Source organism: Balaenoptera acutorostrata, chromosome 7, assembly GCF_949987535.1.
Source record: "Balaenoptera acutorostrata chromosome 7, mBalAcu1.1, whole genome shotgun sequence".
Taxonomy (NCBI): Eukaryota; Metazoa; Chordata; class Mammalia; order Artiodactyla; family Balaenopteridae; genus Balaenoptera; species Balaenoptera acutorostrata.
In genome coordinates this window covers 80517794-80530083 of record NC_080070.1, presented here as the reverse complement: position 1 = coordinate 80530083, position 12290 = coordinate 80517794, and the positions used below count along the sequence as shown (strand labels likewise).

At 36.4% G+C, this 12290-nt stretch overlaps 1 protein-coding gene across 3 annotated transcripts in view; it reads right to left on the bottom strand.

Moving 5' to 3' along the window:
- SEMA3D (semaphorin 3D) overlaps window positions 1–12290 on the bottom strand; it is a 208961-nt gene that overhangs the window by 70742 nt on the left and 125929 nt on the right. For all 3 annotated transcript variants that reach the window (XM_007170275.2, XM_057550011.1, XM_007170276.2), the window contains 3 exons: window positions 9111–9230; window positions 4312–4405; window positions 1589–1717 (listed from right to left, as the gene is read on the bottom strand). In XM_007170275.2, the coding sequence (XP_007170337.1) occupies window positions 1589–1717; window positions 4312–4405; window positions 9111–9230 (343 nt within the window). The remainder of the gene's footprint in view (window positions 1–1588; window positions 1718–4311; window positions 4406–9110; window positions 9231–12290) is intronic.

Sequence of the window (12290 nt, the reverse complement as noted above, 5' to 3'; positions counted from 1 at the left end):
TACTTCATTTTAAAGCCATAACATCGGGACTTCCCTGGTGGCACAGTGGCTAAAAATCTGCCTGCCAACGCAGGGGACACAGGTTCGAGCGCTGGACCAGGAAGATCCCACATGCCGCAGAGCAACTAAGCCCGTGCGCCACAACTACTGAGCCTGCACTCTAGAGCCCGTGAGCCACAACTACTGCAGTTCGTGCACCTAGAGCCCATGCTTCGCAACAAAAGAAGCCACCACAGTGAGAAGCCCGTGCACCACGACGAAGAGTAGCCCCCGCTCACCGCAACGAGAGGACGCCCACGCGCAGCAACGAAGACCCAATGCAGCCAAAATAAATAAATAAAAAATAAATTAATTAATAAAAAAGAGTGAACATTATTCAAAACAGCAAACTCTTTAAAAAATAAATAAATAAAATAAAGCCATAATATCTTGTTACCTAAACAGATAACTAAGCTTTTCTACTGGTAAAATCTATGGAGTCACTGTCAAACCAAGTAACTCCCGTGAAACCTTCACAATATTCACAAGATCGGCCTGCCTTGCACAAGTGTTAAGAAATGAACAGTAATCACTTAGTTGGGGATATTCTAAATTTGTTTACTCTGTTAATAGGGTTCTCTTTTGGTCAACAGAGATCGCATTGTTGTGTAAACAAATGGATCTGGAGGTTTTGACTAAAGAAATGTTTTAAAAGTGTTTTTCCCTTTTGTTTATGTTGTCACTGCTTGAATGATACTGAGAGATACAGAGATAGCCCCTAGGAAATCTCTACCCAGGCCTCCTCCACTAAAACCCAGTATTTATGGTGGGAATGAGAAATGCTGTGTGCCACGCGGTGAAATAAAGTCCTATGTTAATCAGAAAACTTTAGAAAATCATGATAAAACCTGACCTGTTGTAAGGCAGTGGGGCAAAAGAAAAACAAAAGCCTTTCACTATTCCTTCCATTAAATAAATTCATTTAGGAAGTCTTTTTTGTTGTTGTTGAAAACTCGGAATACTGTATGACCGCTAAACACAAAAGTAATCAGACAAACTCATGTCAATATCAATATGCTTAAAATTTTGGAGGCACATGTTTTAACCAAAATAGAAATTATTTTTTAAATAAAAGAAGTTAGCATTACAATAACCCCTTTCTATTATGCTCACAGACAGTATTTGGCTTAGTCATTAAAAAACAGATTGCAGGAGAAAGATTGCCAGCTTGAATCCCAGCTCTGCAACTGACAAGTTGTAAGACCTTGACCAAATTACTCCACTTTTCTCTACCTCAGTTTATTCATCTTTAAAAAGCACATAATAATAATAACACATCTCTCATATTACATCATTGTGAATATTTTAAAAAATCAAGTAGAGCATGGAACAATGTCAAGGACAATAGCACACACACAATAAATGCCAACTATTATTATTATATACACAGTAGGTTCTGGAGATTTGTCTAACGCACTGAGGAACTATTTCAAATGTATTTTATATGTTGAGCTAAATCACTTCCAAAACACATCTGAATGAATAATCATGAGTTTCTTATCTACCCAAAAGCAAAGGCAAAACGATCAAAAGTGTGAAAATCACTAACCATTGAGCCAGTGGTGCTCCGAAATATCAGTTCTGATGTAATGGTGGTCGTGAGTAGGCCCAAGGGACCGCGTGAATGCAGTATCCTTGCCAAGGAAATCAGAAGCTGTTCCAGAGTAGAGGTACTCATCTGCAAGGGAGAGACGAATACACAGGACTTCTAAGAGTTTACCAGCAGACACTACTGACAATAGACTAATTTCACAGCATGAAACCACTGATGTTTATTGCTTAACTTCAGAATATATTGTTTCATAAATTTCCCCTTCAGATTTTGAAAAATCTGCTTAGTTGAAGAAAAGATAACTCAGTGAACTTTGGTAAGCCGAGGCTAACTACTTGACCATAAAAAAGGCCAATGTCTTCCGAATTAATAATTGCACGTGCATTTAGCTTCTGTTATGAATAAGCTCCTCTTCTTTCCCTTCTCCCCACAAATAATTCAAGGACATATCATAATTAGGAGTCTCTCTTTGTAATAACACAAAAAATATTTAGAAAGTAAACGCCATAATGAGGAATGAATTGTGTAATTAGTATTTACTTAACCGACACAACCTCAGTGACCACAACTTTTCTTTGCCTAACCTCTGCTGAAAGGGAGCTTTCAGCACTGAAGTCATACTTTGTAATTATAACATGTTGCATTCCTTGTAGCTAATCATGTCTCTAATAGTTCCGATAAACAGGCATTTCTGAAAAAGGAAAGATGTTGCCATTACTGCATACCAAACTTCTCTGTCCTGTTATTTATGTAAAGTGAATATCCATGTTTACCAGAGACAGAAGGAGAGAGAAAGAAGAGAAGAAAAGAGGAGAAAGGGGGTGAGAGAGGTAGAAAGAGGTGGAGAAGGGGAAGGAGGGTGGAAAGAAATGAGGAAGAAGGGAAAGGAGAGGAGTGGAAGATGAGGGAGAGGAGAGGAAGAAAGGATAGAAGGGAGAGGAGTGGGAGGAGGGGGGAGAAAAGGATGGGGGTTGGAAAAGAGGGGAATGGTGGTCCATGTTCCCTAATGCTGGTTAGCATGTAGTGGGAGAGTGGGATGAGGCAGGAAGAATACGGTCCCTACAGTTGCATGCATTACCCCTTTGAGAGCTAAGCCTCTGTTTCAAGAAATCTTTATATTCAACTACTTGGGGTTACACTTAATAGACTAAAATTTTAAAAATAGCTAATCTCTACAGAGCATTTAGATTTTTTAAATGCCTAAATAGAAGAACAACTACAGACACTGTTTTATCACTATAATTCAATTTTCCTCAGAAACATATCTTGAAAATTCTGCCTTTGTGTAAGTGATTCAGATACTTTCAAAATCCTCCAATTACATCCACTGAAATAAGACTTTTCCTGAACTATTTGAGACAACTAACCTAAATACTCATGACAATAGTCGACTTCCAAAAGGGGGAAAAACACACACATACATATAAAAGAGAGAAATCCAGTTATGTAAAGTAAATGTAGACATGGTACTGATTCCATCTCTTAAATACATATGGTGGAAGGCAGTATTTCATTGTGGGGCAAGTTTTAAAAAGTAGAAGAATAACAATAACAACATCAATAAAGACATTATGAAAAAAGTTTGGTAAGAGTAAAGGAAACACACCATCAATTTGAAACATAAAATTACAAATATTCAAACATTTTGCCAGAAAAAATGGTGTATTTCAACATAAAAGTTGGATCTGTATATCCAGGCTTTAAAACTGTCTTCTTTGTATTTAAATTACTCAGGGGTTCCTACAAGGGGTCACCAACACCTACAATCTATTGTTTTTTATTAAGGTTGTGTCAACCCCACTTGACAGATCAGAATCACAAATCATCAATCTCATTTTCTGAGGATAATGACTGAACATTAGTCACATAATTTTCAAAAAACACACACACTTTCACTTCAAAGGAAGAGCACTAGTTCTCACTAAGTGAAAATTAAAATGTCATGGTGCGTCACTCTGATAGTCTATTCAAACATCTGATGGACAAGTTAAATAAAAAGAGACTGAAGTCATGAACGAAACCAAGACAAAAGGAGTCCTTATAATGGTTGAAATTCAGAGGTCATGCCGACATTCCTCAGAAAAGACTTCAGACCACACAGTACTGCCTTCTTTAAACAGGACGGTCCTCCCGTAAGAGAATTTTAGATGTATACAAAGCAAGAGAAAACTGAATGTGCTAGCAAAAATTTCACATTGCCATTAATATAATCAGGTTATGGTGAAACTGGGGTGAGAGGTGTTATACCATTCTTTTATCTGTATTCTATAGTTTGATTTGTTTTATTAATTTATCCACTTACGTCTTACTATTAATCCCCCCACTCAAATCTTCAACATATTTTGTAACATATTATGTTCAAGGAATTGCTAAATTTAACTGCCACAGTGAACCAAATGGGGCATAGCTAAATATAAGAAAATCTGGGACAGCTACATGTAGAATTATAGCACAATTGCGTGTGTGTCATTTGTATTAAAAAGAATTCAACCTGACGTTCATTTAAAGTGTAACTGTGCTGACGTTAAGGATTACTGGAGCCTCACTTTATGGATAAGGAGCTAAGTATAGAGAGACATGACACTGAAAAACTACAACCAAACAGCCAGTGGACGATTAATCCGAAATAATCTTTAACTCATTAAGAAAATGTGGTTGAATCTACACACACCTTTTTAGAAAAACACCTAAAAGCTAGAACTATCCATCACTGATCTTACCTGTCATTACTGAAGCAAAAGGCTGCTGAGGATCAAAAGGACATTTCAGTCTGCCAGACTCCAAATGATGTGCGTCTAGTTTGAACATAACTTCCTGTTATGAGAAATTTTAACACAAGTGAGATTTGTTTTTAAAATATCCAAATCAGCAAGAATGTAGGAGATAAGAACGAAATTCTAACTCATTAATTCAACAAAAACTGAGCATATAGCATGCACATCATGCTGTGCTTCTTAACTCTTCCACAAATATTATTTCTGGCAAGACTCAATTCCCATGTTTTGGTCTCCATTTGCCCAAAGTAGTGATGATAATAATGAATGAATTTTTCAGCCGGAAGTAGCAATATCCTTATCGATTCATTTAGCCTGGACCACTATCATAATCGAAATCACCATCAAGCACTCCTATTTCGTAAGCCTAATAACTAATTTACTGAGCCTAATAAGCCAAGTTCCTCCTCTAAGGAATAAATTTACTATAATAATTATACTTTCATAACTATTATGGTCTACCTACCTAAGCATCTACAACTATACCAAATTACTTAAGCTTCGTGATATTTTGTAATTTTAGTGACTTAAAAGCGTTGTAAGGCAGGCAGTTCATTTTCAGAGCTGTTGATACATGTGGGCAAAAAAAATCCTGTTGTAGTATTTTCACTATTACGAAAACACTATGCACATTAAAGCCACATAGTTATTTTGGCTGAAACATCTATTTTTATAATAGTGGCCACAGACAGAATGGCATTGGCAGACTTTTAACATTCAGGGAAAAAAAACATCTTAAGTTGAACTTTCCAAGAAAAATATGAATGTATAATGAATATGGCCCCATGAGCTTGAGTGTTTCATAACAATAACACTACCATCCAGCAAAAGACTGATGACTCAGGCTGCAAATGCACTAGTTAGAGAAATTCAGCATTTCAGATATTCTCTCTAGATGGCATATCTACAAAGTTATATCAGAGCACACATGCAATTAAAAGGGATCATTCAGTACCACTTATCTAGAAAGCAAGTAAAGAAGCAAAAGGGATAGAGGAAATTGGATTATTTGGATTATTATTATTGTATGATGTGTCATTTCAGATCTTTTCCTAATTAACAGGATCAACAGTAATTACCGCCTTATTAAAAAATAGTAATACCAATTTAAATAGCATGATTAACATTTGCCATTTTATAGTTTTAAGTAAATGCACTTTAATACTAACAGTAATGGTACTTAACAGTTAATACATACTAACCATGGGCCAGGAACTTCAGGTACATTGTCTCATTGAATCTTCACCACTAACCTAAAGATGTAGCTACTTTAATTCCAGCTTTACAAGAGGAATATTGAGAATAAAAGGGGTAAGTATCTTGTTCAGCATCACATAGTGAATAAGAGGCAAAGCAGTAGCTTGAACTCAGGGCTGTCTCCAAAGTTCATGTTCTTAACTAATCTAGTCTCAGGATTTCAAATTCATGGATTTAAAAATGTGTTGAAATTAATTTATAGACTCACCATGACCATGTAACATGATCAAGCCCAAGTATGTTTAGTTAGAACAGTTCAGCTAATGACAAGTTGTGATAGTGGCGCCTAGGCATGAAAAAAGTCCAGTGAGAACACATTTAGGGCATGTTTCCCAACTGTGGATGGGGCTAGAGATATGTCAGGAAAAAACACCTACAGATCACGGCTCTTAAGAATGTTTAAATATTAAGGGCACATTATTCTCCACAGGTCAAACAGAACTGTTGACTCTAAAGCCTATAATGGGACGTTGTAAAGGGAAAAAGTAAACTGAATCCTGGTGTGCCAGAAGATTATAGTGAAAAGCTAAAAAAGAAAAACCAAGAAAACATCTGGGAGAATGTCATAGTTGATGCAAAGTCCTAGATAAACCCTTATAATTGTACAGACTTCTGTTGTCAAAACGCAGCATTTCATTAAATTCTCAAGATAAGCCCATAGAATTGGTATTTGCGGAGGCTAAGGACAAGGTCTCCCTTATAATCTCCTGGAGAAAGGAGACAGCAGGAAAGCAAGTTTCCTTGAGCCAGAGTCAAGGATACCAACAGGAAAATGATGTAAAAAAATAATGGCTGATTAAATGGACTTCCTGAGATAAACTGAATGACATGACACTTTAACTTTTGAGACAACTTCAATTTTATAAGATTTTTCCCATTAAATTCTTTAAGCCTAATTAATAATGCAAAAAAGTACCTGTCTAAACTGCACACAGAGAAATACTGTTGAAGTAAAGACATAAGAAGATAAGAATAGGAAATGTTTAACTATCACATTAGGAAAAATTATGTTATTATATTAATATTATTAATACTACCAACATTTAAATATGAGATTTGCAGCAGAAGGGAGATTCCAGAGGAAAGAACATACTTCCAATCTAATTATTAAACAACTATCAGGCACCCCCAGTATTGCAGAGTAGATACACAGGTAGATAGATAAATAGATAGATAGATAGATAGAGACTGCAGACATTATTTTGAAATAAAGTTTATATGCATACTTTTGAAATACTTGCCTCTGCCTTTCTGTGTTCTTGTTGCCTAATACGGCTGCAAATTAAGTGACCGGAATAGAGCAAGGGCTATACCAAAGCCTATGCACAATCATTTTCTCATTTTATTCTTAAAATAACTCTGAGTTACTATTATTATTATCATCATTTTGCTGAATAAACAGAAGCTTAGAAAGTTTATGCAGAAGACCGTGGAGCCATGGTAAATGATCCGGGCCATAATTCAAACTCTGGCTCCCCATGTTTAGCTCTTAGTTGTTGTCAACAGCCCTGACTTCTATCCTGAAATCCGGATCCAACTGCCCACTTGGTATGACCTACGGAACATTTCTCAAATGCAGAATGTACAAAACTAACTCACCATTTTCCCCACAAATCTGTTACTCTTCTCATCTCAATAAATAACACCCCTCTCCAACTCACTGCCAAAGATAGAAATCTGGGATTCATTTTAGCTGTTTCCTCTTTCTTCCCGTTGCCCCAGGCACACAACAGTGGTACCCAGGAAGAGGGCTTCGCACACTGCTCTCCTCCATCCCTGTTATCTGTTGCTCTTCCCTCTTCCCAGCCACCTGAGAAGGAAGCTTATCTATTTGAAGACGGAAGTGCCTTCCCTCTGAATGGACAGTGAATCCTGGGACTAATAATTCGTTTTAGAAGAGAACGATCTTCAAGCAGGGCTGCCATACAATTACCTGTACTCCTGACTAGTGGAAAACTCACAAGGCTCAATATCCCTGTTCACTCATAATTCTCTTATTCACAGAACTTGTAAATTTGACGGCCCCGGGGCTTTTTGACAGTCTCAAGCTAAGTAATTAGCTCCTTCTAAATTCCCTTTCAGCACTTGTGACTTTTAGGAGTTAATGAACACTATTTGCATCCCTCAGCAGGTTGTGAGTTTGGCCTTTAGCCCCAGGCCTCAAAACACATCCAAGATGTGGGGCTATCTCATGTAATTGCAGCCTATGCTATAAGCCACTGTTATATATTACCCTTCATCAAAGCTAGGCAAGAGAACATTACACCAGCAACAAAGTATGATGGATTCAAGTTGCCAAGTCTCCTAGTGGTTCAGAGATTTAACTATCAGGGTTGCTTTACTTTCAAACCATTGAGTCTGGGCTGGTTAGACAAGTTGGTTAGAGAGAAAAATTTATCCAGCAAACAGTTGTGGGTTTGAGCTCTGCTTGAATCAGTTAAATCAGTGTAAAGAAACCTGTACCATGAGCCCAGACTTTACTTTCAAACACGCAGCCAATTACCCTGCAAATATGTGTGGTTATTCACAAGAAGTATATACATAAACATAAGGATGACAGTGTAACCCATCAGCCCACACAAAGGAATGATTTAGAGTACATATTCTGAAGCTCAGTTGGGCATGCTTGCTCTAGAGATAACTACTTTGGTTCAATCCCTTGCTAGACCATTTATTAGTTGGGTGACTTAGGCATGTTATTTCATTCTGCTGAGACTCAGTTTTTACTAACTTGCAAACTGGAAGTTATTAAGGTACCAACTTCATTAACAGTGCTGTGAAATTCCACAAACAATCCATGTAAAGTGCCTGGCACAGTCCATGACACAAAGAAAGCACTCTAACGTGTTAGTTGTTGGTTAAATTATTGTAATCTGCATGTTTCTCATTTATTGAAATGCTCATTGATTGCTGGAATACATTACTCCTAATTAATACATCCCACATTTCCACTATGTCACTTTGGTCTGGCAGAAATAATAAGTCCAGTGTGATAACAACTGTCCATACAATTTTAAGAAAAATCATCAAAATTATCTGTATTTAGTGTCCACTATTGTAAACATAAGTAACAGGTCAAATGTGTTGGATGGGAAAAATTAAATTATTTATAAGATATCATTCCGTTGCAAGGTCTTATGGGAAATGAATTTTTACCAACAGCAACATACTAAATAGATTTAGTTATAAAGGAAACTCAAGAGAAAATAAAGCTGTACATAGAGCCTAGAAAACAAGCACTTTCAACATTGGATACCATTTAATTTAATCATATCACTAAAAAAACTTTTAATAGAAGAAATTTGTATTAGGTGGATAAAGTGTACAATCAAAATGGTAATCCATAAAGTGATTGGGAATATAAGTTCTTATTCGGTTCATACAGAATACGATTCAATCTTTATATTCAAATCTAACTATTTTATGTCATAGGCATTAAGTAACAAGTTATTATAATAAATTGTTTTTGTGCTATTTCATTATATTACCTCCTTGTAGATTCCAAGATCAATATATCCACATATTGGATGAAATGCTCCCGTTCCACACACATAAACATGAGTTTTGTTATAGGGTTGAAGTACCCGGATGAAATTTGCACATTCTGTCTATTGGGCATAAAAAAATAAAAGCATTAGCATACAGTTCAGGTATTTGAAAGATTATCATTCATACCACCTGTTTCCCAAGTAGATTAATTATCAAAAATAAGAAGTAAAATAAAAAAGACTTATGAGAAATGTTTAACACCTGACTTAGCAAAGGAGGCAAAACAAATTAGAAACTATGGCTTTAATGAGTGACTGAAGCTTTTTGAAGGTCTAAGGTTTTGAACTAATCACAGTGCTAGAATGCACATCTCTATAGTGGGACACAATGGGGCCTAGAGAATGAACATAATGTGAATGAGGTATCCATACTTTCTTTCAAGGATTTCCTACAGAACCAAACCCATCATGCTCTGATGTTCCCACATTGTCTATCCCATATAGAACCTACTGTGTGCAACTTCAACTGTCTCAGCTACGCTAAACAAAACACTCAACACAGATGTGTCTTCCTATATATTATCCCGTTCTTATTTTCCAGAATGGCCTACCACTTTATTTCCATTTATTTTCAATGTTACAGAGCCTTTAAGACTTAGCTTAATTCCTGCTTATTTCAAGAATCTCTTCTGTTTTTTCCATAAATATTTTTTTACACCAAGTCAAAATTTTAAGAGACATATTTCTGCCTCTTTTGCAAATGCTTAGGCCTAAAAATGTTTCTTTCCAATGTATATCTTTATAACTTAATTATTTTCTATCCCCCAATTACTTGTAAATAGTGACTCAGTTTTTCAGAGTAGTCTTTCTTGTTATTATATATTATTTTCAATTCATCTCCTGTAAGTCATCCCTTATCTTGACATAATTATTGGCAACAATTTGTTAACCATGGCTTCATGATTCCTGGACCCAAAGACTCCTGAGAAAACACTGGGCAGTAGTCTACTTTTATTCTAGATCAACTCTACCCAGGAGGTGGGCAAGTGTTTACTAAGGAGGTTGGAAATCTATGAAACGACTGAGATTCAGAGAAAAAGTCCATTTTCTCTCTGCCTGAGTGGCCACGGGTCCTTCACCTGTCAGGTCACTGTTGTTGTTAGGGTCATTAGGAGGAGAACATTAAAAAATAAAAATAAAAAAGATAATGACCTAACTGGTAGGATGATTTTTTAAATTAAGTAAAATTTTTAAAAGGCAGACAACAACTTAGCTGATAGGATTATGATTGTTATGTGGATTAAATTAAAGAATATAACATTTAACAATTGTTTATCACTTACCCTGATTTTGATCTATACAAAATAATCAATATCCCAGTGGCTGTTCTGATTTTAGAATGAATAGCTATGTCTCCATATCTGTGGTACAGAGTTCCTAGTACCTAGTTCTTCCTCTGTCCAGCTAGCTGGGCAATCTTATGTCTCAAAAATTTGTAGATCCCAGTGAATCAAATCTGCACATTCTACTACAGAAAAATGTTATAAAGAACTAACTTATTGAGTTTTCTGCTCTCTGCTTCCTTATAAACAAAGCAGTTGCTTAAGACTATATGAAAGGACAGTTCCAATCCCTCAGTTAACCACTCAAGGGAAGGATGTTTCTTTATCAGGTAGGAAGAGTCGGCACTTTCTAACAGCAGAAGGGCCACTGCATATGGTTACACAGGTTGTATGCTGCGAAAAAATAAAAGTCATATCTGAGGAAGTGCAAATCACACTGCAGACATCTTTGTTACCTTGAATATTTTCATATGTTTAGTATATGTTCTCATATAATTATTATACGTAGCCTCCTAAGAAAGGAAAATTTTATATTCATTAAGACAATTTTCTGTCAGATAATCTTGCTTAACACAATCATATGTGTTTTCCACCCTCCATCAAGGTGTTTGATGAAGAGAATTTATTTTCTATTGACACAAAGGCACCATAGAGAACTAGCTTCATGTTCTTTTACATCATGCTAGACAATCGCAAATGAAAACCTAATTCAGAGAGTAAATATGCCCTACTAATAGTTTTGAACAAATGACACAGTAATATGAGATAAGCCAAGGCAAAAAAAGAGGAAAAATATATGCAATCAGCAGATAAATTGTAATGATGGCTTCACTGCTAGGGTAAGAGATTTTAATATTCTCTAGCTTTCATTTTGCTCGCTCATGCTCACTGAAGGGACTTTTATTTATTGGTCTTTTCCCCATGAAGAGATTTATGCAGGGTGAAATCTACACATGGAACAGTACACAGGGAGGGCAAGAGTAGAGTTATATGCCTGGAGTAAGGTGGGATTCACTCACTGCCAGTGATTTCACCATTTTTTCAAAAGCTCAGTGTTACCAAAGAATCATAGAATTTAGAGAGTAATTGTTATGGAGTGAATATCTGTGTCCTCCCAAAATTCACAGGTTGAAACCCTAAACCTCCCAGGGTGATGGTATTAGGAGGTAATTAGCTTTAGAAGAGGTTTGGAGAGTGAGATCCTCATGATAGGATTAGTGCCTTTTTAAGAAGAGACCAGGGCACTTGCTCTCACTCTCTCTGCCCTGTGCAGATATCACAGGAAGATAGCCACCTGCAAGCCAAGAAGAGAATTTTCACCAGAAACCAAGTCGGCCTGCACTTTGACCTTGGATTTCCCAGCCTCCAGAACTGTGAGAAATAAATATCTGTTGTTTAAGCAGCCTAGTTTATGGTATTTTGTTATGGTAGCCCAAGCCGAGTAACACAGTAATTTTACAAGATTCTGAAATCAATATTTGTATAAAGAAATAAAACAACTGCCTTTCCAGATTATAAATTATAAAGTCAGAAAGACTAGGGACTGTGAGAGACACAGCACTGTTTAAAAAGGCAAATAAGGCCCAGAGTGAAGTTTTACACACATAGGAGATATAATTTGAGTGATGATAAAGAAAAAGCTCTGAATCACACCTAAAACATTTCCCATCCTTTAACATCCCTGGGAGTTACTTTATTAAAATGCAGCCAGCCCTGGAAAGTAACCTATTATGCTAGTTTTTACTTTGGTGAGATGTCACCAAGGATTTATTTCTGAAATTCCTCTCTTCTCTCAGATTGGGCTGCCATGGAATAGCACCATGTATCCCGAGTTATC